Below are 25,500 nucleotides of genomic sequence, written 5' to 3' on the forward strand. Positions count from 1 at the left end.
GAAAATATGTGGTAGTGCATACAGTGAAAATTCCTATTTCCATCTCTTTTCCTTTGTTTTCTCCATGGACAACTATAATTTTTTAGTCAGCATGTAAGTAGCAGATTTCATTATGACATTTTCCTTTAAAATGTTTTTCGTTTAAAAATTTTTTCATACAATATATTTTGATCATGTTTTTCTTCCCACAAACTCTTCCCAGATCACCTCCCTGCGATTCAATTTCATGTGTACACGCATGTTCTGTCTGGTTTGCTTACATTTTTCTTTCTAAAAAGTAAAAGCTGAAAATCCTGAGGGAAAAATAACCAAGACAAAATAACAACAACAACAGCAGTAGCAGCAGAACAAAACAAAACAGCTTACCAAAAAATAACATGGAGTTTGTTGTTTTTAACCAACTACTCCTTGGCGTGAGTCCTACCTTGGAGTGTGTTTAACTTTCTATTGGAGAGATCTGATTTTTATTTTGCAAGCAAGTATCAGTTGCAAATAGCTTCTTGGTTAGGGGTTGGAAACTGTGTCCACTTCCTTGGGACCCCTGGAAACTGTGCCAGTCCTGTGGATGCTAGCAGTCTCTGAGTTCGTATGTGCATCAGTTCTGCTCTATCTGGAAGACACTGTTTTCTTGGAATCATCCATTGTCTTAGGCTCTAACAACCTTTCTCCTTTTCTGCGTAGATCCCTGAGGCTTTGAGGGTAGGGGTTTGATGAAGATACTCCATTTAGAACGGAGTGTTCCAAAGTTTCTTACTCTCTTTACATGATCAGTTATGCATGTTCATGTTAATTCTCATCTACTGAAAGAAGAAGTTTCTCTCATGTGGGTTGAGCTAGACACTGATAATGGGTATAGCAGTATGTCATTAGGGCTCATTTTATTGCTGTGTTCCTTTAGCAGAAGTCATTACGATATTGTATTTGTTTTATATTTACTTCCCCACTACCATCCTCTGTCCTCCTTAACCCCTGCCACTGACCTGCTCTTCACCAAAAATATTACCCCTTCTTCTTTTATATATGACATGTGTGTGCATATGTATAAATACATAAATATAAAGCTAGTTATAGATTTCTACATGAAAAATGTACTCATTTGTCTTTTTTTCCTTATTATCACTTTCATTCTACCTCTTTTTCTAGATCCCTTCTTTCTAGATTTAGGTCTATGTATTCAATCAAGTATGTATATTTATTACTTATGTTGTGCTTGTTATTCCAAACTTTTGACAGGACAGTGGTTATCTTTAGAAGGAGGATAAAGGAAAAGAGAGAACAAACATTATCTCCATGGAATTCTTTTAATGTTACATCAAGGTGTCACTCACTCTGTAGTCCAGACTGGCCTGGTTTTTGCTATGATAGCTCAGGCTGGCTTTGAACCTGAGGTAATTCCCCTGACTTAGCCTCCATGATGTTGAGGTTACAAATGAGTACCAATGTACCTGGTTTAAAAATTATAAAAAGAATATACCTAAATATTGAGTAGTGAAAGTGTAAAATCCAATGCTAAACTACAAAGCTTTAGAATGGCCATTCTTAACTGTACAGATGTTCATTGAGATGTGTAGAACATGGATCTGGTTCATTTGAGTGTGTAGTCAAGTTATTTATAATTGTTAGCAAGTTACTTATAATTGTAAATAGCATTTTTCAGAAGAGTAAAGGAAAAGTTGTTAATAAAATCACTATCTTGGTAATCAGTCAGCCAGTCCTGAGTTTGAATCCCACTTCTAATATATATTGACTATGTGATGTGAAAAATTAATATTTACACTTGATCTTAGCCAAAAGGCCAAGAAGCGATGGAGAATTAATATTTCCAAAATCTTTTCTATAGACAAAATTTACTTTAGGATTTGGAGGTGATTAAATCAGCTAATGTGTTTACCATTCTTATAAGTCATGGTACATAGTGTTATGTGTTTTTAATAAATAGTAACCATACATTGATAAAGATGACAAAAAAAGATAATGATGTAATTATGGCCAAAGGCTAAGTATGTCACAGAGAAATTTTATGTATTTAGGGAATTAGAGGGAAGGAAAGGCAACCCAGAGTTATCATCTGGAGTCTTAGAACACTATCCAGCAGAATTCAAGAATGAAGTGCAGAGTGCAGGTAATGTAGGAATACAACAAGGACACCTAGTCTTTTGTACAAAAGCATTCTCTTCAGATCCTAAGGGAAAGTGTATTAGGTCCACCTGACAAGAAACTAAGGGAAAAGGCAGATTCTGAAAACAGCAGAGCTGCCCTTGGGATTTGAGGACCCAGTTGCTAGAGTAATATTGAAGAAAATGTTGACCTCTGCTGGTTTTCAGAGCTTCTGGGAGGTCTCCTGGGGAGGAGACAATTGTGAGTCCTAAATGATCAATTATAATGATGAGTCAGGTACATTATGAACAGATCTCTGTACCCCTTCCAGATTTCTTTTTCTATTACTATTAACCTGTTTCAGCTTCCAGAGGTATTTTTAAGTAAATTGAGAGGGTATAGAAATATTTATGGATGAAGTATATTTGGGCTTTTTCCAGTATGAATGTATTGCAGGAGTGAAGGGAACAAGATTGGCTCTGTCATATATCTAGAAATTTAGCTAGATGATAAATATGTGGCAGTTTATTATACATTTACATTTTTGTATGTGTTTAAATTTTCATAACTAAAAATTAAAAGATGAGGGTATAGGTACCTGTCATTAAATAGCTGCTATGTGTCAAACTATCTTAGCTGTTAACATGCATTACTAAATCCTCACAGCTCTCAAAGTTAATATAGTTATTCTCATGGTATACGTGTGAAAACTAACCAGACAGTTTAATTATACTCTTTGTCATCAATGGGCCTTTTCTGTGTAACAAACAGACTATATTAACATTCACTCCATGAGCTAGAAAACAGGTCAATCTAATACCTAATTTGCTGAAAGACATTTTGGCAAAATTGGTATTTGCTAAATATATGAATGTTCCTATTTTACTAGAAACATTCCTTTTTAAATATCTAAAATTGTTTACCATGTGTTAACAGGATAATCTAACAGGATCTGTTTTCCATCCCCTTTGTATATGAGTTACATATATTATATATATGCATATATTGTACAGAGAAACAAGACACACACACAGAGACACAGAGAGTAAGAGAGAGAGAGAGAATGGTGTGTGTGTGTGTGTGTGTGTGTGTGTGTGTGTGTGTGTGTGTGTGTGTGTTGGCTGGCCTAGAACTATTTATGGAGACCTGGCTAACCTTGAACTCACAAATATCTGCCTCCAGTTGATGGGATTAAAGGCGTGTGCTATCATGCCTTTAATCCCATGCTTCACATGCATATTTTTCGATTAACACATTTTTACATATTTAATATATAACATTAATATAAAATATATAATGTCAATATTGGATAGTTACTGGCTCAGTAATTCTTTTAAAAGTTTGAACTACTTTGAAATATATAAGGTATCATTGTTAATTATATTCATCCTGTTACACTAGAATAGCAGCACTTCATTGATGCAATGATAACACCTTGCTTATTGATTGACTTCTTTTCTCTTTCCTTTCTATTTTTCCCGTTCTCTGAACTAATATAAAAATAACTCTTAAAGATAATATTTATGGGCTGGAGAGATGGCTCAGCGGTTAAGAGCACTGACTGCTCTTCCAGAGGTCCTGAGTTCAAATCCCAGCAACCACATGGTGGCTCACGGCCATCTGTAAAGAGATCTGATGCCCTCTTCTGATGTGTCTGAAGACAGTTATAGTGTATTCACATACGTGAAATAAATAAATCTTTTTTAAAAATTAATATTTATTAGTAAGATTTCTTGAGGTATAATTTGCAGGCTATAAATTAACCTGTGCAAGTGTGTAATTAAGTGAATTTTATTAAGCTTATAGAATAGTCCAGGTATCATTATAGTTCAACTTTAGAACTTTTTTTACCCTTATTCCAGGTCAAATCTATCAATAATTACTAATATACTTATTGTCTCTATAGATTTTCTTTTTCTGGACATTTTATATTAATAGAATTAGTTAGGGGTTGGGGATTTAGCTCAGCGGTAGAGCGCTTGCCTAGCGAGCTCAAGGCCCTGGGTTCGGTCCCCAGCTCCGGAAAAAAAAAAGAATTAGTTAGAGATAAGGTTTTTTTCTTTCTCTATTCTCTTCATAAATATATCTCAACCACAGTTTCCCCTCCTTCCTCTCCTCCCATTCACCTGCCCCGCCCAGATCCGTTTCATTCCTCCTTTTTTAAATCAAGTTACACAGATTAGGCACCTCCCTTCATATTAAGGCTGATAAAGCAACCCAGTAGGAGGAATAGGGTTCCAAAAGGAGGCACAAGAGTCAGAGACAGTCCCTCCTTTCTTCCTTCTACCGTTATAAGTTCTATAACAACACCAAGCTACATAACCATAACATAATATACAGAGGACCTGGTTCAGACCCATAAACGCTCCCTGATTGTTGGGTCAGTCTTTGTGAGCCCCTATGAACCCTGAGTAGTTGATTCTGTGGACTGTTTTCTTTGTGGTGTCCCTGACCCCTTTGGCTCCCTGAATTCTTCCACTGCCTTTTCTGCAAGATTCCCTGAGCTCCACCTACTGTTTAACTGCATCTGCTGCCAAAACTTGCTGGATGAAGCCTCCCTAATGATTATTTTAGGCCTCATTCTACAGCTATAACAGAATATCATTAGGAATCATTTCATTGACTTTTATTTTACTGCTAGTGTTTAGTTTTTTTAAATAATATTGTTTATTATCCTGAATTTAATACTGTTTACATTTATTAGTAATGCATGATGACTCCATGAATATTTATGCTACATTTATTAAAATTGAAGTTGATAACTATTTTTTCATTAATTACTTTAAACCCAGTAGCAGCTTCCCCTCCCTCCTTTCCTCCCAGTTACACCACTGCCCTTCCCTCCTCCCATCTCCCTTTTCCTTTCTCTTCAGAGAAGGGGAGGCCTCCCATGGTAGATATCAAGCTGCCTTGGTATGCACATTGCAGTAGAACTAGGTGCATCTTCTCCTATTGAGGCTAGACAAGGTAGTCCAGTTAGGGGAAATTGATCAAGTGGCAAGCAGTGTAGTCAGAGACAGCCCCTGCTTCTGCTGTTAGGGGACTCACATGAAAACTAAGATGCTTGTCTGTCACATCTGTGTAGGGGGCCTATGTCACATGCATGCTGTCTGGTTGGTGGTTCAGTCTCTATGAGCACCTATGGGACGAGATTAGTTGATTCTTTAGATTTTCTTGATGTCCTTGACCTCTCTGGCTGGTTCAATCCTTTGTCTCCATCTTCACAAGATTTCCTGAGCTCTACCCAATGTTTGGATGATGGGTGAAGGATGATAGTTATGATATGCTCCTGTCTGCAAGTATAGCAGAATACCATTAATACTGTAAGGAGTAGACTCTCATGGGTCTCAAGTTGGCTCAGTCATTGCTTGGCCATCCCTTCAATTTCTGCTCCAACTTTATCCATGCATATCTTGTAGGCAGGACAAATTGTGGGTCCAAAGTGTTGTGGCTAGGTTGATGTCTTCCTCCCTACACTGGAAGTCTTACCTGCTTATAGGAGGTGACCGTTTTATGTTTTATATCCCCTATTGCTAGGAGTCTTACCTAGGGTCACCCTCATAGACTCCTGTGAGTTTCCGTTGTCCTACCTTTTTACCCCACCACCAATCCCAGTTCTCTTTCCCAATTCTTTTCTCCCCCTATCTTCCCGAGATTTGAATCTTCCTGTTCCTTCTCCTACTCCGCCCCCCACCTCGTTTTATTTCTTTTCAGTGAGAATCTAACATCCTTCCTTGGGCACTCCTTGTTACTTAGCTATGTTTCGTCTGTAGATTCTAGCATGGTTATCTTGTATTTTATGGCTAGTCTAGTGTCTACTTATAAATAAGGACATATTATGAGTGTCTTTCTGGGTCTGGATTACCACTCAGGATGATATTTTCTAGTTCCATCTATTTGCCTGTGAATTTCATGTTGTCATTGTTTTTCTTTTCTTTTCTTTTTTTCGGAGCTGGGGACTGAACCCAGGGCCTTGCGCTTGCTAGGCAAGTGCTCTACCACTGAGCTAAATCCCCAACCCCTGTCATTGTTTTTAATAGCTGAGAAATACTCCATTGTTAAGTGTACCACATTTCCTTTATTCATTCTTCAGTTGAGGGATATCTAAGATTTTTTCAGTTTCTAACTATTAGGAATAAAGCTGCTATGAACATAGTTGAGCAAGTGTCCTTGTGGTATGGTGGAGCTTCTTTTGGTTATATATGCTTAGGAGTGCTATAGCTTGGTCTTGAGGTAGAACTATTCCTAGTTTTCTGAGAAACTGCCAAATTGATTTCCAAAGTGGTTGTACACTCCCACCAGCAGAGGAATAGTGTTCCCCTTGTTCCATATCCTTGACAGCATGAGCTGTCACTTGAGTTTTTGATCTTAGCCATTCTGATGGATATAAGATGGAATCTCAGAGTCATTTTGATTTGTATTTCCCTGATGGGTAAGGGCATTGAACCTTTTCTTTAAGTTATTCTTGCCCATTAGAGATTCCTGTGTTGAGAATTTTCTGTTTAGCTCTATATCCTGTTTTTTTATTGGGTTCTTTGGTTTGTTGATGTCTATATTTTTGAGTTCTTTATATATTCTGAATATTAGCCCTCTGTTGATTGTAGGATTGGTGAAGTTCTTTTCCCCTTCTGAAGGCTGCCATTTTGTTCCATTGCTGGTGTCTTGTACCTTACAGAAGCTTTTCAGTTTCATGAGGTATCATTTATTGTTGATCTTAGTGCCTAAGCTGTTGTTCTGTTCAGGAAATTGTCTCCTGTGCCAATGAGTTCAAGACTATTCCCCACTTTTCTTCTATCATGTTCAGTGTATCTGTTTTTAATCTTGTGGCCTTTCATTCACTTGAACTTTAGTTTTGTGCAGGATAATAGATAGGGGATCTATTTGCATTCTTCTACATACCAACATCCAGTTATACTAGCACCATTTGTTGAAGCACCATTTGTTCCATTTTATAATTTTGGCTTTTTATGTCAAAACTCAAGTGTCTGTGGCTATGTAGGTTCATTTTGGGGTCTTGAATTAGATTCCATTAATCAATATGTCTGTTTCTATATCAGTACCATGCAGGTTTTATTACTATTGCTCTGTAGTACAGCTTTTGAAGTCATGGATGGTGATTCCTCCCAAACTTCTTTTATTGTTCAGGATTATTTTTAGCTATTCTGGGATTTTTGTTTTTCCATATGAAGTTGAGAATTTCTCTTTTGAGATCTGTAAAGAAATGTGTTGGAACTTTGATAGGCATTACTTTGAATCTGTAGGTTGCTTTCGGCAAGATGGCCATTTTTACTCCATTAATCCTGTCAATCCATGAGCATCTTTCCATCTTCTGAGAGCTTCTTTGATTTCTTTCTTCAGAGACGTGAAATTTTTGTCATACTTCTTTGGTTAGAGTTACAGCAAGATATTTTATATTATTTGTGGCTATTATGAAGGGTATTGTTGCCATGATTCCTTTCTTAGACCCTTTATTGTTTATGTATAAGAGAGTTATTGATTTTTTTTTGGTTAATTTTGTATCCAGCCACTTTACTGAAGGTGTTTATCAGCTGTAGTTCTTTGGTGGAATTTTTGGGATCACTTACATATACTATCTATACTATCATCTCATCTGTAAATGGCGATACTTTGACTTCTTCTTTTCTAATTTGTATCTCCTTGATCCCCCTTAATTTTCTTATTGCTTTATCAAGAACTTCAGTCACTTTATTGAATAGATAAGGAGAGAGGCAGCCTTGTCTTCTCTCTGATTTCAGTGGAATTGTTTTAAGTTTCTCTCCTTTAATTTGATGTTGGCTATTGGCTTATCTTATATTGCCTTTATTATGTTTAAATATATGCCTTGTATTTTTGATCTCTCCAAGACATTTATGATGAGGGGATGTTAGAATTTGTTAAAGATTTTTCAGCATCTAATGAGATGATCATGTGATTTTTTTTTCCTTTCAGTTTGTTTATATGGTGGATGCATTGATGGATTTTTGTATATTGAACCATTCCTGCATCCCTGAGATAAAGCCTACGTGATCATGGTGGATGATATTTTTGATGTATTCTTGGCTTTAGTTTGCGAGTATTTTATTGAATATTTTTGCATTAATGTTCATAAGGGAAATTGGTCTGAAATTCTTTGTTGAGTCTTTGTGTGGTTTAGGTTTCAGGGTGACTGTGGCCTCATAAAATGAGTTTGGTAATGCTCCTTCTGTTTTTATTTTGCGAAATAATTTGAGGAGTATTGTCATTAACATATCTTTGAAAGTTTGGTCTAATTCTGCACTAAAGCCATCTTACCCTGGCCTTTTTTTTTTTTTGGTTGGGAAACTTTTAATGATTACTTCTGATTCCTTGGGGGGGGGGGGGTTATAGGTCTATTTAAACTGTTTACCTGATCTTGATTTAACTTTGGTAAGTGATATCTATCAAGAAAATTGTCCATTTTCGATTCTCCAATTTTATAGAGTGTAGGTTTTTAAATAACATATTGATACTGAATTTCTTCAGTGTTTGTTGTTAATGTCCCCCTTTTCATTTCTGATTTTGTTAATTTGGATATTTCCCCTCTCCCTTAGAGTTAGTTTAGCTAAGGGTTTGTGTGTCTTACTTTTTCAAAGATTTTTTTCAAAGAACAGACTCTTGGTTTTTTTCATCCTTTGTATTATTCTTAGTTTCTAATTGATTGATTTCAGATCTCAGTTTATTTCCTGATGTCTATTTATCTTGGGTATGTTTGCTTCTTTTTGTTCTAGAGCTTTCAGGTATTCTGTTAAGTTGCTAGTATGAGAAATCTTATTTCTTTATGAAGGCAGTTAGTGCTATGAATTTTCTTGTTAGTTCTGCTTTCTTTGTTTCCCATAACTTTGGGTATGTTGTGCTTTCATTTTTGTTGAGTCCCAGAAAGTCTTTAATTTCTTTTTTTTCTTCTCTGACCCAGTGGTCATTGAGTACAAAGTTGTTCAGTTTCCCCAAGTGTGTAGGCTTTCTGTTTCTTTTTGTTTAAATCCTGCTTTAATATATGTTGGTCTGAGAAGATAGTGGGGGTTATTTTAATTTTCTTCCTTCTGTTGAGACTTGCTTTGTGCCCAACTATGTGGTCATTTTGGAGAATGTTCTGTGAGGGGCTGAGAAGAAGGTTTGATTTTTTTTTTTTTTTTTTTTTTTTGCATTTGGGTGCAGTGTGCTGTAGAAATCTGTTAGGGCCATTTAATTTATAACATCTGTAAGTCTGGATGACCTGTCCTTTTGTGAGATTGGGGAGTTGAAATCTCTCACTATTGATGTGTGAGGTTTGATGTGTGATTTAAGCTTTACTAATGTTTCTTTTACAAAATGTGGGTACATTTGGGACATAGATGTTCTGAATTGAGAAGTTATCTTGGTGAATTTTTCCTTTGGTGAGTATGAAGTGACTTTCTCTATTTCTTTTGAATAATTGTGACTGAAAGTCTATTTTATTAGATATTAGAATGGTTATTCCAGCTTGCTTCTTAGATCCATTTCTTAAGAAAACCTTTTTCAAGCCCTTTATTCTGAGGTACTGTCAATCTTTGGTTTTGAGGTGTGTTTTTTCTATGCTTCAGAAGGATAGATCCTGTTTTCACATACATTCTGTTAGCCCGTGTCTTTTTATTGGGGGAATTGAGTTCATTGATAGTACGAGATATTAATGTTTAATATTGTTTATTCCTGTTATTTTGATGTTGGTGGGTGTGTGTGTGTGTGTTTCCCTTCATTATGTACTAGTCATGTATAGTTTTGGCATTGTTTTTCTCATTTAAAATTATTTTTAGATAGTGTCTCTTGTAGTTCAAGCAGGCCACAAAGCTTCACTATAGCCGAAGTTGATCTTGAACTGCTGATTCTTCTGCCTCCACCTCCTAAGGGCTAGGTATACAGAAGTGTACTACCACTGTGTATTTCTTTTTAAATGGTGTATGTGTGTATGTGTGGGGCGTGCACCCATGTGCCTGCCTTCTGGTATCAGTGGAGGCCAGAAGGGGGCATCTAGTCCTTTGAAGCTAGAGTTACCAGATTGCTGTGAGTTAACTGACATCTGTGCTGTGATCCAAAATTAAGCACTCCACAAGAGCACACAGCTGCTTTCAATCGCTAAGCTATCCAATGTCCAATCTGTATGTTGTTATTTTTAAATAAACAGTATGGGGGTTTTGGTTTTAGGTTTTGGCTGTTGTGGGTGGAATCCAGAACTTCATGCATACTTCATGCTGTATCATTGAGCTACATCCCTAGTCCCCAAATATTTTATAGTTATCAGATACAGTGTAATGTTCTATATGTCTACAGTGTAAAATGATTACCAGCATCAAAGTAATTAAAATATCTATGAAGTTAGAAGTTTTCAAATGTACAGGACAATATTATTGACTAAATAATCAAGATGGCCTCTAGAATTTTCTCATATATATAATTTTAACTCTGTACCTTTTAACCAATATCTGTTCCATCTCACCTTACTCTTCATAACTACTACTCTACCCTTTACACATACAAATTTCTGCGTGTTTTTTTTGGGTTTTTTGTTGTTGTTTTTTTTTTTTTTAGATCTGAGATAAATCAGATCATCATTTTCTTTTTCTGTATGGCTTGTTTCACTTAGTATAATGTACTGTTGCAGATGGACCCATATTATCAAAACTAGTCAGATTTTTTTTTTGTCTTGGACATAGACTCTTTGTTAGCCAAGGCTAACTTCAAATTCACCATCCTCTTGACTTAGTCTCTGGTGTACTGGGATGACAGGTATGCCCCACCATATCTGACTCACTATGGTTTGGGTTTGGATTTTCCTATTAACTAATGGTATGGAATATACTTTTTGTCTGTCTGATTGTGGTTATTTGTATATTACCTTTAGAGAAATGTATATTTGGATCGTTTGTTTGATTTCAAGTTATGTTAATACTGACATCCTATTGGCTATGTCTTTTGTCTTACAGAAGCTTTCCAGTTTCATGAAGTCCCATTTATCTATTCTTAATCTTAAGAGTGTGAGCCATTGGAGTTCTGTTTAGGAAACTTCCCCCTGTGCCAATGAGTTTGAGGTTCTTTCCCATTTTCTCTTCTGTTAGATTCAATGTATCTGGTTTTATGTTGAGGTCCTTGATCAGTTTGGACTTGAGCTTAGTGCAAGGTGACAAATGTGGATCTATTTTCATTTTCTACATACCAACTGCTAGATAGACCAGCACTATTTATTGAAGATGCTTTCTTTTTTTTCATTGTATATTTTTTGGCTCCTTTGTCAAAGATCAAGTGAGCATAGGTTTGTGGATTCATTTCTGGGTCTTCTATTCTATTCCACTGTCCTATCTGTCTGTCTCTGTACCAATACCATACAGTTTTTATCACTATTGCTCTGTAATACTGCTTGAGTTCAGGGATGGTGATTCCCCCTGAAGTTCTTAGTTTGCTCTATCCTAGGTCACAGAGGTATTTTCCTGTGCTTACTTCTAGTAGTTTTATAGGTTTTGCTTTCACATTTTCATCTGAGATACATTTTGTATTAGTTTTATATGTAAAGTGAGGGTAATAGTCCATTTTATTTGTTTGTATATTAATAGGTAACTTGTTAACTCAGCATTTTTGAAATATTCTCTTCTCTAACAATTGCCTTGGCACCTATGTCAAAAGTAAAGTGACCATATTTAATTATGTATTCTGGATTCTTAATTTTGTTCCATTTATCTACCTACATCCATTCTTTTATTTATTAGTTTACTAGTTTAGAGACATTGTCACTTTGTTTTGCTTTGTTTTGCTTTAACACAAAGTTTCTCTGTATGGTCCTAGCTATCTTGGAAATTGCTGTGTAGACCAGGCTAATCTTGAACTCAGAGTTCAGCCTTCTGAGTGCTGGGATTAGAGGTGTGAGCCACCAATGCCCAGAGGAAAGTGTCTTACCATATATTGCTGGCTGTCCTGGATCTTGCTGCATAGACCAGGCAGGCCTCAAACTCACAGAGATCTGCCTCCCTCTGCTTCCAAAGCATTGGGATTAAAGACCTATACCTGCATGCCCAGCATATATGCTTATTCTTATGCCAATCTCATAGTACCTCAACTACTTTATCAGTTTTGAAACTAAGTAGTTTTAAGTCCTTTAGTGCTGTTTTTTGAAAAAGAAGTATTACCTATTTTAGGCCCTTCCTTTACATGTCAAGTTTTATTTTTTGACAGTACCATACACATACACAATGCATTTGTTGGTTCTAGGAACAGTTGATCACTTATTTTTGTAGTAATTTTTGAGAATTTAATTTTAATATGATCACCTAAACAGGACTTGCATGATGGCCACAGTAGTTGTTATCCCAACATGAATAGGGGTAGTCACATAAGATCTCAAGCCTAGATGAAGAGCTACAGGCAAGGGAGAATAATTCTTCTCCAGGAAGGAGGCCCTTAATAGGTTATCCAATCTGAGACCAGCCCTCCTAAACACCTAAACATTCAAGCAACACTATTGATCATTATTTGTGTGTGTGTGTGTGTGTGTGTGTGTGTGTGTGTGTAAGTTATTATTGTAACATAAGCAACAAGAAGAGGTTATGAATTTGAGATGGATTAGGGGAATATACACAAGAGGCATGGTGGAAATGATATAAATACGGTATCCATGTACATGCCAATATTTGCAAAAAAAGAAACAGTGCATTTTGATGAGAATTGCATAGCATTATAACTTAGGGGAAAATTACCTTTTGGGGAAAGTGTGTAGGAATTGAGGAAAGAGATTTGCATATGTTAAGCATGCATTCTATCATTGATTCATTAGCCCTACCATGACTCATTTTAGGTTTTGTTCTCATTTTTCTAGTACAAAGAGGATGAAGAGTGTATCCAAGTCTCGAAGAGCCAAAATTGCGAAGAAGGTAGACAGTGCAAGACTGGTAGCAGAACAGGTCATGGGGGATGAATTTGACTTGGACTCAGATGATGAGCTGCAGATTGATGAGAGACTGGGAAAGGAAAAAGCGAACCTGTTAATGAGATCAAGTATGTTTCTGTTTTATTTTTTTCCCTATCCTGCCATTTCACACTTGGTTTAAGCTTGAACTTGATGGCCTTTGAATTTATCAAGCTCAATATACCTACAATATTAGAGGTTACCTACAATATTAGAGGTTTTGGGGTTTTTCCAGTTAATTCCTCACCTCTTTGAATTATTTGTTGGTGGCTATTACTTCAGAGAAAAATGCATTTTTTTGTTTGTTTGTTTTTTTGTTTTAAAGACGGGGTTTCTCTGTAGCCCTGGCTGTCCTGGACTTCCAGGCTGGCCTCAAACTCAGATATGCACCTTCCTCTGCCTCCCAAATGCTTGGATTAAAGGTGTGCACCACTGCTACCCCATTGGAAATTTTATTTTTTTGTGCTTCCTTTGAGTGTTTGGCTCAGATGTATTATAATCTTAGCTTCTTACTAATATATTGCATTGTATTTTAGAATTTCCCCGGAAATTGCCCCGTGCAAAACCTTGCTCTGACCCCAACCGAATTCGTGAACCTGGAGAAGTTGAGTTTGACATTGAGGTAGGAGTGTGTCCTGGATCTGGCAAAGGGACAAATATATTGTGCATTTAATTTCTGATATATAAGATAAATATTGAATGCTAGGCTGGGAATATTCTTCAGTGTAGAACATTTGCTTAGCCTGTGCAAAACCCTGGATTCAATTTCTATTCTACAAAAAAAAATCCAATGCACGTTAAGTTGTGACCAGCATATAAAATGGATGATTATAATTTAGTTAAAATATTTTTAAATATTAAAATAAAAGGCAGTATCACTTAGCAAAGAGAATATTTGATTTGAAGTTTATGATGTGTCTCTTTACACATTCTTTTACTTCATTGTTCCCTAGATTCTTTGTTAAATAGGAATCATGGTGCTTTACAAAGATGCTATAAGGATTAAAATGGAATGATAAGTGTACTGCATAATAGATGGTCTCCATTTAGGATGTTAGGACTCACACTGTCAACCCTGTATTAGAAACTTACCAGACCTACCCTGTACAATTGAGGCAGTATGTTCTTTCCTTAACAGGAGGACTATACAACAGATGAGGACATGGTGGAAGGGGTTGAAAGCAAGCTTGGTAATGGGAGTGGAGCTGGTGGAATTCTTGATCTACTTAAGGCCAGCAGGCAGGTCGGGGGACCTGACTATGCTGCCCTCACGTGAGTAATCTCCATTTTCCAGGTTATCAAAAGAGTACCACCCCAAGGGCTAGGCTAGCTAATTATTTGTTGAGCATTTTTATTTGTTGTGGTTTTTTTGAGACATGGTCTCTCTATTTAGTCCAGATTGGTCTGGAACTCCTAGTACTTTTGCCTTGCCTCCAAGTGAGTGCTGATATCATAGGCATATAACACCATGCCCATTACTGAACCAAGTAAACTGATAATTAGCAAGGATATTTATGCTCAAAGAATAATGTGAATGTGAAAACTGTTGCTAGGATCTTCAGAGCTGGCAGTGACAGGATCTGTAGACTTGAGGGAAGAATCAATTTTAAGTACTTTGGAAATGGGCCAGGGAGAGACATAGAAAAGGTATTGCTAATAAAAGGAAATAATTTGGTATAGATGGAGAAAAGAGGCTTTTGTCTCTCTTCATTGTTTGTCTTTAGAGAGACTTAAGGCAAAAAACTAGCTCTTCATGAAAACAGTTTTTGGTATTATCTTCATTCTTAACCATAGATGGTTCTCTCCTTTGTAACACCTTGATTGCCATAGCTATTCTTCCTGAGTGTCCTGACAAGTGGTTTCTTCTGGCTACTATAACTTTCACAGTGTTTCTCCTCTGTCCTTTGCAGTGAGGCCCCAGCCTCCCCCAGCACACAAGAGGCCATCCAGGGCATGTTATGTATGGCCAACCTGCAGTCCTCATCATCCTCACCAGCTACCTCCAGTCTGCAGGCTTGGTGGACCGGAGGGCAAGACCGAAGCAGTGGGAGCTCCAGCAGTGGGCTGGGCACTGTGTCTAATAGTCCTATTTCCCAGCGCACCCCAGGGAAGCGGCCCATCAAGAGGCCAGCATACTGGAAAAACGAGAGTGAGGAGGAAGAGAATGCCAGTATGGATGAACAAGACAGCTTGGGAGCATGCTTCAAGGATGCTGAGTATAGTAAGAACATGCTAGAATATTAGACTAGATCAAAAGAGTTCCCTTTAGCCTAGTATCAATCCTAATTGTAAGAGAAAACAGCCTGTGATGAACACAGGTCTCAACCTTAAGCTAGATACTTACTTTATTCTGAGCCATGTTTTCTTGCTCTGTAAAATGGCAGTTATCTGTATCTCATAAGCTGTTGTAAGAATTAGAGATTATGCTTATACCAAGCATTAGGCCCTTAGTGCCTTACTCATGGCAAGTCCTCCCTTGTAGTATATAGTTCTCTTACAGCTGTCATCTGGTTTTGGTACTATTTATGTTTCACTTTAGCAAACTTATTTCCTCTCTTATTTGACTGCTATCATCTGTATTTTTTAGTGTTCTATGTTAATTCATTTCTTGCAAAGGTATATACCATCAGCTCTCCATAGCTGAGTGTTCCATATCCCATTGTTTCATCCATAGATCAAAAGTATGTGGAAAAATTACATCTGTATCTCACATTTACAGACTCTTCTTTTCATTTTCCTCTGACTCGTATAGTACCACTATTTATAGTCAAAGTAAATGACGAAGGGCATGGGGTATACACAAGTACAATAGTAAGGAACTTAAAAGCACACATGGTTTTTGGTTGATGAAGGAGGACACTCTGAAATCAGTTCCCTTAAAGTATTGATGGAAAACTGAAATGACCTTTATTGAACTTTACATATTTAAGAAACAAACCCTAAAATATGATTTTGTAATATAATGAATAAAGCACTGATTTACATAATGTAGGTCATGATAATGTTAATTTTTTTACTGTTTTCAAAATTATATAAACGTAATTTTCATTGACTGAGACAAAAAAACTAGAGAAAGCCAAAATTCTTTAGACCTGATACTTTTCTTTCTCAGCATATTTTCTTTTCATTGTGTTCATACAACTTACATGTAAACATATAGACAGAGTATAGTTTTGTTTAATATGTATGGCTCTACAGTTTGCTTGGATATCTTTCAACACCAGTACATGGAGATCTGTTTCAATGCATACAGGTTTGTTTGCTGCAAACTATTCTGCAACATCACAATGCTTATTCCTTTCTCTATTTGACATTTAGGTTGTTCTTAACTTTCTTTTTATTGCATTGAAAATTCTTGCAATAAGCTTTTATGTCTATTTTGCCAGGAAATGTCTCTCTAGAATAGGAAAACTTGTTGAAGTTTGTATATAAGATACATATTGATAGCGTCAAGCTATGTTTCAAAAGGATCAGTTTATGAATAGTGTATGAGAAATACCTTTTCCCTTTCATTCTTATAGTCAATGGATATTGTGAACTATTTAAGTTCTGTAACTAAAGGTGGTGCTTGCTTCTTTGTTTTATATATTTGTTGGCCCTCTGTTCATTTTCTCTGAGCTATCTGTTCATTCTCTCAATTATCTTTTTTTCAAAAAAAATTTCTTATGGATTTGTAGTTGTTTTCACATTGTTTTATTATTATTTCCTTGATCATCATCATCTCTTCTTTTTCCTCCTTTTTTTTTTCAAGACAAGGTTTTTCTGTGTACCCCTTGCTATCCTAGAACTCATGTTGTAGATCAGACTGGCCTTGAACTCAGATAGCCACCTGTCTCTGCCTTCTTAGTGCTGGGATTAAAGGCATGTGCTACCACTACCTGGTTTCCTTTTAGGACTTTTTATTCTGTGTTTTTTAGGTTTTATTTTTTATATATTTTGGATATGCTAATTTTCTTCCCTTCTTTTTGTTAGAGAGGAACATTTTTTTTCTCATGTCTGTACAGGCCTCATATAATTGAGATCTACTGGGGAGAAGACAGAAGAGTAGATCGAGAAGTGGATAGAATATTTTTCTAATCTTTGCTACTGTAGTTCTAGACTCCTGATTATTTCCTTGCCTCATTTTTCTGGTTTGCTCTTTTCTGTGCATCATAAGTATATTTAAGTGGCCTCCTTTCAGGAAGCTTGCAATATTGCCTTCTTTGAGGCAGGTTTTATTAAATAACCTAAGGTATCCTCAAACTTGTGATCATCCTGACACACAGCCCACATCTAAAATGCAGGCAGGAGGCAGAGAGTGTACTGGGCATGGCACAAATCTGTTGAAACCTCAAAGCCCACCCCCAGTGACACACCTCCCCTAACAAGGTGACACCTCCTATTCCTTTCCAGCAGTTCCACCAATTGGGGACCAACTGTTCAAACGTGTATATACAGGACATTCTCATCCAAACTACCACAGAAATTTGATAAGGTTTCTTCTCATTCTGTAGGTTGCCTCATTACTCAATTCATTGTGTCCTTTGCTATACAAACCTGTTTAGTTTCGTGAGGTCCCATTTATTAATTGTTGGTCTTAATGCCTGAACTATCATGGTCTTGTTTGAGGAAGTCCTTTCCTATACCAGTGAGTTCAAACATACTCCCTCATATCTACTCTATCAGAGTCAGGGTAACAGGTCTTAAGTTCTTAAATCCATTTGGAGTTGACTTTTGTGTAACATGATCAAGTCTCATTCTTCTACGGGTAGCTATCTACTTTGACCAGCTGTCTTTTCTCTAATGAGTATTAGTGGATTCTTTATCAAAACTCAGGTATAATTATTTGTGAATGTGCAGTTTAATCTGTTGGTCAATAAATAGTATATAGGGTTAGGGTTAGGGCATAATCTATAGTATGATATGAAATCTGGGATTGTGATAGCTCTAGAACTTTTGTTGTTGTTATTCAGCTCTTTTTGGTTCTCCTGGGACTTCTGTGTTTCCCTTATGAAATTTAAGATTGTTTTTCGATTTCTTTGAAGAATTGTTTTGGAATTTTGTTGGGGCTTGTATTGAATCTGTAGCTTTCTTTTTGGCAAGATGACTGTGTTCACAATATTAATTCTGCCAATCCTTGAACATGGGAAGTTTTTGCATCTTCTGTTGTCTCTTTCAGTATTTCTTTTCAGTGTCTTAAAGTTTTGGTTATACAAAATTTTACTTATTTTGACTATTCCAAGATATTTTTGAGGCAGTTGTGAAAGGTATAGTCTCTCTGAATTATTTCTCAGGATGGTTATACAAAATTTTACTTCTTTTGACTATTTCAAGATATTTTTGAGGCAGTCGTGAAAGGTATAGTCTCTCTGAATTCTTTCTCAGGATGCATGACATTTATATATAGGGAGACTACTGATTTTTGTATGTTCATTTAGTATCTTGCTACTTTGCTGAATGTATTTATGAGCTGTGGGAGGTTTCTGGTCTTTTACCTATAGAACCATATCATCTAAAAATAAAGATACCTTGACTTCCTTTCTTATTTGTATTCCCTTTATGTCTTTCACTGGTCTTACTGTTCTAGCAAAGACTTCAAATAGTTGAACAGGAGTCAGGAGAGTGGACAGCCTTGTCTTATTCCTGATTTTAGTGGAAATGCTTTCAGTTTCTCACCATTTAGCTTGATGTTCTCTGCAGACTTCTTGTACATTGCCTTTATTATTGTTGAGATAAATCCTCTGTATCCTTAGATTCTCCAGGTCTTTTATCATTGAGGGATGTTAAATTTTGTCACAGGACTTCTGCACTCAAAGAGGTGATTCTGTGGTTTATGTCCTTTAGTCTGTTTATGTTGTGGATTATGTTTATTGAATTTTATATGTTGATCCATCTCTGTATCTCTGGAGTAAAAACAGTTTTGATTACAGAGGATAATCTTTTTCATACGCTATTGAATTCTGTTTCAAATTGTTTTAGGTATTAAGAGTCCATTCCATGCAAGGCCCTGGGTTTGATCCCCAGCTCTGAAAAAAAAAGAGTCCATTCCATTCCATTCAAATTTTAGAACCAACTTTTCTACTTCTGCAAAATTGATTTGAAAGGGATTGCATTAAATATGTAGATCACTTTGGGGACTATTATTGTCTTAATAATAATGGTAAGACATCCAATCTTAGATATCTTAATACTGAGGTTGGATGTCTTTACATTGATTTATGCCTTTGTAGTTTTTTACCTCTTAGACTTCCTTTTTTAGATTTATTCCTTCTCATTTTTTGATATTACTAGAAATACAATTTTCTTAATTTCCCTCATATTGCTAATTATTATTTAATAAATTTATTTAATAAATATATTGCTGGTTATTGCTAATGTATAGAAATATGACTAATTCTTGTATGTACCTTTTTCAACTTTGTAGAATACTATTATTAGCTATAATGTCCCCCTCAACCCAACTATAGAAGGTTCTTTAGAATTTTGTATACATGATTTTATTTTTGTCTTTCCAATTTGGTTTTTCTTTTTAAGTTTTACATGGTTATTTAATTAGTTTTGTTTATTAGTGGGAATTTATCAATTTCTAATAGTCCTTATACAATATTATTAGGTAAGGATGTTAGTTTAAGAGAAATTCATACAGAATTCTAATTCTAAAATGTAATAAATGTTAGTACTTTGTAAAATGGAGCAAGCTCTACTATTAGCAATTCTCTGTGCCTCTTACTGTGTTTTGGTCTCTATATCCTGTGACTTTTAAAACAGGCCTTTATTAATGCATTCTTTTTTTGTTGTTGTTGTTGGGGGGGGGTTTGTTGTTTTGTTTTTTTCATTTTCTTTTTTTATTATATTTCTTTACTTACATTTCAAATGTCATTCCTTTTTCCAGTTTCTCGTCCATAAGCCCCCATATCCTCCCCCTCCTCCATAAGGGTGTTCCCCCATCCATCCCCCTTACCACTGCCCCCCCTTCCCCTGCACTGGACATCCAACTTTGGCAGGACCAAGGGTTTCCCCTTCCACTGGTACCCCAACAAGGCCGTCCTCTGCTACATATGCAGCTGGAGCCCAGGGTCAGTCCATGTCTTTTGGTAGTGGTTTAGTCCCTGGGAGCTCTGGTTGGTTGGCTATGTTGTTCTTATGGTGTTGCAAGCTCCTTCAACTCTTTCAATCCTTTCTCTAATTCCTCCAACAGGGGTCCTGTTCTCAGTTCAATGGTTTGCTGCTAGCATTGACCTCTGTATTAGACATGCTCTGGATGTGTGTCTCAGGAGAGATCTATATCCAGTTCCTGTCAGCATACACTTCTTAACTTCATCAATCTTATCTAGTTTTGGTGGCTGTATATATACGGGCCACATGTTATCATAGCCTTAGCACAAAGGTTTTTGTGTATGTGCGTGCATGTGTATGTGTGTATTCTGGCATAGGAATTTGGGATCTGCTATAGGCATGTACCCAAAGTCAAGATATTTCTTATATTTTGGGTTTACTGACTTGATGCTACTGTATCCTGTGGATCATCCCTTTCTGGCACTTCCAGCAGAGCTTGTAGTAACAATACTGTAAGGAAAGTCATTGCCACTTGAACTGTCAGCTAACACTCTTAACCACAGAGCCATCTCTCCAGCCCTGAGGTTCATAGGCCTTTAGAACTGGTTTGTAGGAGGACTGTAAAAGATTTTGGAGATATAAACCCTTAAATACTCTAAGAAAAGCAAAATGAGACATTTTAATGGGATTCAGGGAAAAAAAAAACCCAGAATGCCAAAAGAAATGTGGGCCATGGAGGACTAGTTCTTGAGGCTTCGGAAGTGAACCAAAGTCTTTATTGGGACCTAGCCCAGGGGCAATTTGTATTTTATCAATTGATCTGGCTGTATTCTGGCAGCGTCCTGAGAAATTAAAAAAGGTGAATACTTTTTTTTTTTCATGAAAGAAATCTCAAGACAGGATAGCACTCAGGTTAGGATGTGTCTCTGTTACTCCTTGTTCTTCTCAACCACGTAGTGCATAAAGATAGGGTAAGTGTGCAGTGTGATGAAGAAAGTAGCCTGAGTTTTAAAATGTTGCCACAGAATAAACAAATGTAGATGTAGTTTTGTTAAAGAGACTAACAATAATAAAAGAGTACTGGGATGGTAGATAGGAAGGTATCCTAAGGGTGAACTTATCCACCAAGGCTGGAACTAGTGAACATACAAATTCATTTTAAGACAGGGATAGAACTGACAATAGCACTGAATGGGGTTCCTGGTTTAAAAACAGCTTCATAAAAAATGTTTCCAAGATTCACTTATCAAAGCATTCGAAGGCCAGTATATCTTTGATCTAAGAGGAAATATGAATATATATTTTTTTTCATTGTCACCCATATGATACTGGTTTGTAGGGCATAAAAAAATTCAGGATTGAGGAAGTGATCAAGTTTTGCACCAAGGTTCCACATGTGGCTGAATCCAGTCAATTGTGTGGCAGGGGTGGAGTCACTGCAAGAAGACACAATAGGCCACTCACTGTGTGAAGCTATTAAGGTGAAGAAATCCAAGTTACAATACAGACCCTAGGGTACTTTAGAGACTCTAGGGTACTGTAGAACCAGAGCTAGAAGATTTGCCAAGAAAAGCTTTAGGCAAGGAGTATAGCTCGGCATGGCTCACCAGTAAGTGTAACTCAGTTCCAGGGAGTTTGACACCATCTTCTGGTCTCTGGACACTTTGAACACATTGAAGGGACATACATGCAGGCAAAACATCTATACACAAAATAAATTAAAAATCTGTAAAAAGTCCTATTAATCCATTAGCAGCTTATCATATTAAACAGCCCCACTTCTCAGCACCAATTTTCTGTATTACTTGTTTTTACATAATCAAATGCTTGTTGAGAAGCAACTTGAGGAAGAAAGGGTTTATTTTGGCTTAATGATTTGAAAAAGTATAGTGCATCATAGTATAGCATAGTATAGTATAGTAAAGAAGGGAGGACAGCAGGAACATGAGCTTGTCATACTGCATCCTGAGTCAGAAAGCAGATAATAGACAGGAATCAGGGTCAAGCAATACAAGTTCAAGGCTCTCCACCACTGACCTATTTCTTCCATCAACAGTCTATTTGCTAAAGATTCTACAACCTTCCAAAACAGTGCCATCAGATAGTGCCATTCAAACACATGAGGCTGTGGGGGGTTATTTCTCATTCAAATCACAGCCGTATCTGAAAATTTCTTTCAATCAGTTTAAGAAATTTCATCGCCAAGATTACTCTCACATGGTCTAGAGCAGCATCTTTCTCTGCAGTTAATTCTTCCTTGATTCTCTACAGCCATACAGTTGATTTGATCCTGCCTCTGTGACCACCATGACTACTGCTATTACTCTAAAACCTCCTCCCCATATCAATTTCTCTGTGTAAAACTTCTAGTATACTGTTTAGTAGTAGTGGTAAAATTGGCGTTCTTGTTATACTGTCTCTCTCCCCTTTGCTTTCCTTTCCCCCTTTGCCCCCTTTTCCTCTTCCCCTTCCCCCTTTCCCCTTTTCCCTTTCCTTCTTCCCACTTTTCCCCTTTCTTCCTTCCCCTCTTCCCCTTTTTCCCTTTCCCTCTCCCCCTTTCTCCTTTCCCTCTTCCCCCTTTCCCTCTTTCCCCTTTGTCTCTTTCCCCTTTCCCCTTTCCCCCTTCCCCCTTTCTCTCTTCCCCCTTTCCCTTTTCCCCTTTCCCCTTCTTCCCCCTTTTCTCCTTTCTTCCTTCCCCTCTTACCCTTTTCCCCCTTTTGCTCTCCCCCTTTCTCCTTTCCCTCTTCCCCCTTTCCCCTTTCCGCCTTTCCCTCTTTCCCCTTTGTCTCTTTCCCCTTTCCCCCTTTCTCTCTTCCCCCTTTCCCTTTTCCCCTTCCCCTTTTTCCCTTTCCCCTTCTTCCCCACTTTCCCCTTTCTTCCTTCCCCTCTTCCCCCTTTTCCCCTTTCCCTCTCCCCTTTCTCCTTTCCCTCTTCCCCCCTTTCCCCATTTTCCCTTCCCCTTTCTCCATTTCCTCCTTTCCCTTTCCCCTTTCCCCTTTCTCTCTTCCCCCTTTCCCTTTTCCCCTTTCCCTTTTTCCCTTTCCCCTTCTTCCCCACTTTCCCCTTTCTTCCTTCCCCTCTTCCCCCTTTTCCCCTTTCCCTTTCCCCCTTTCTCCTTTCCCTCTTCCCCCCTTTCCCCATTTTCCCTTCCCCTTTCTCCATTTCCTCCTTTCCCTTTCCCCTTTTTCCCCTTTCTCCCTTCCCCCCTTCCCCCTTCTCCCCTTTCCCCTTTCCTTCTTCTCCCTTTCCCTCTTCCCCCATTCCCCTTCCCCTCTTTTCCTCTTTTCCCCCTTTATACTTTATTGCTTTCTGTGCTTACTCAAGGCATTTACAGAAAATTCAGCGCTTTAAGCTGCAGTTGGGAGAAAACACGTGGCATTTGTCTTTCTGGGTCTTGGGTTACTTTAATCAATACAGTTTTTTATAGTTGTATTTATTTATTGTAAATTTCATTATTTTGTTTTTCTTTACAGCTGAACTGTATTTCAAAGTGTATATGTACCACATTTTCACTACCCTTTCATCAATTGAAGGACAATTAGATTGTTTCTGATGTCTTGACAATTATGATTAGAATGACAATGAAGTATCTGTAGGAAAAGTGTTAAGTCCTTTGGGCATATGCAAAGACTAGTTTTTGAAAGGTATCTGGTATATTTATTTCTTAGATTTTTGTTTGTTGTGAGACAGCTTTAGATGCCCTGAAACTCACTCTGTAGACCAGGCTGGCCTAGAACTCTCAGACATCTGCCTATCTCTGCCTCCTGGCCACTACCACTCTACTTTATTTCTTAGCTTTTTAAGAGTTCCACATGTTAGTATCTAGAGTAGATATGTGAATTTGCAACCGTACCAATAAACAGTGAAAAAAGTTCCCTTTCCCTGTATTCTCCCCATTTGTTCTCTTCATCTTAGGCATTCTAACTAGGTTAAGCTGAAATCTCAAAGTTGCTTTGACTTGCATTCTCTAATAATTGATTTTATTTAGTTAGTTTCATAATTTTTTTGATTGGGAATTTCACATCATGAGCCCCAATCACATTCACTTCCTTGTCTTCCCAGGTCTGCCCCACTGATGAACATTTTTAAAGATACTTCTAGCTACTTTTATTCTTCCCTTTGAGAACTCTCTGTTCAGATTAATAGCCCGTTTTTTGAATGGGTCACTTTTTTACTCTTACTTTCTCAATATTTATTTGAGTCATAGATATCAATCATTTGTCAGATGTGTACCTGCCAAAATTTCTCTCTGCTCTGTGGGCTTCTTTACTCAATTGTTTGTTTTTATCTTATATACATTAATGTTTTGCCTGCATGTATGTCTGTGTGAGGATGTCAGATTCCCCTAAAACTGGAGTTACAGACAGTTGTGAGCTGCAGTGTGTGTGCGCGTGCATGCTAGGAATTGAACCCTGATCCTCTAGAGAGCTGTCAGTGCTCTTAACTGCTGAGATATCTTTCCAGTCCCACTTGTTTCTTTAGCTGTGCAGAAGCCTTTTAGTTTTATGATGTTCCACTTGTCGATTGTTGGCTTTAATTCCTAGGCAAATGCTCCTATTCAGAAAGTCTTCCTATGCCTTTATCTTGTAGGACCTTGCCTATCTTTTCTTCTACCAATCTTTTCTTCTTTAGTGGTTCAGGTTTCATATTTTGGTATTTGAGTTAGTTTTTATGCAAAGTGATAAATGCAGGTTTATTTTAATTCTTCTACCTGTAGACATTGAATTTTCCCGTCATCATTTGTCATAGTTGCTATCTTTATCCGGTTTATGTTTTTAGCATCTTTATTAATTATTAAATGACTGTATTTACATGTACCCTTGTTTCTTCCTTCTAACATGTTTCACTGGTCTACATGTCTGGATGTTCTTTTTGGTTTTACTGGTACCATTCTGTTTTTTTTTACAATGGCTCTTTAACAAAGAAGTTTGTTTTAACTATCTGGGATCTTTTGTGGTTCCACGTGAATGTTAGAATAGTATATTCTATTTGTGAAGAATGAGAGGGGTTTTGATTATGATTATATTAAATCATCTATAAATAGGTTTTGGTAGAATATTCATTAATTCTACCAATCCATGAGCCTGGAATGTTTTCCCCATTTTCTAATATTATTCTCAATCTCTCTTTTTTTTTTCAATAACTTAGGTTTTCATTGTAGAAATCTTTCACCTTCTTGGTTAGATTTTAGTTCTTGATTTTTTTGAGGTTATTGTGAATGAGAATGTGTCCATGTCTTTCTCAGTGTATTGTTGATGTATAGATACTGATTTTTTTCCTTTTTTAATTCTTGTTTTACATCCTGACTTCAGTTTTCCCTTTCTCCTCTCCTCCCAGATGGTTCCTCTTACCTCCCCTTCTCCCCATATCCATTCCTCATCAGATTCTCTTCAGAAAAGGGCAGGAATCCTTTGGATATCAACCAAATGTAGCATATCAAGTTG

At 37.0% G+C, this 25,500-nt stretch overlaps 1 protein-coding gene across 13 annotated transcripts in view; it reads left to right on the forward strand.

Moving 5' to 3' along the window:
* Phf8 (PHD finger protein 8) overlaps positions 1–25,500 on the forward strand; it is a 99,348-nt gene that overhangs the window by 46,228 nt on the left and 27,620 nt on the right. For all 13 annotated transcript variants that reach the window (XM_063280065.1, XM_006256792.4, XM_063280067.1 and 10 more), the window contains 4 exons: positions 12,932–13,110; positions 13,558–13,643; positions 14,160–14,293; positions 14,932–15,242. In XM_063280065.1, coding sequence (XP_063136135.1) covers positions 12,932–13,110; positions 13,558–13,643; positions 14,160–14,293; positions 14,932–15,242 — 710 coding nt within the window. The remainder of the gene's footprint in view (positions 1–12,931; positions 13,111–13,557; positions 13,644–14,159; positions 14,294–14,931; positions 15,243–25,500) is intronic.

Source organism: Rattus norvegicus, chromosome X, assembly GCF_036323735.1.
Source record: "Rattus norvegicus strain BN/NHsdMcwi chromosome X, GRCr8, whole genome shotgun sequence".
Taxonomy (NCBI): Eukaryota; Metazoa; Chordata; class Mammalia; order Rodentia; family Muridae; genus Rattus; species Rattus norvegicus.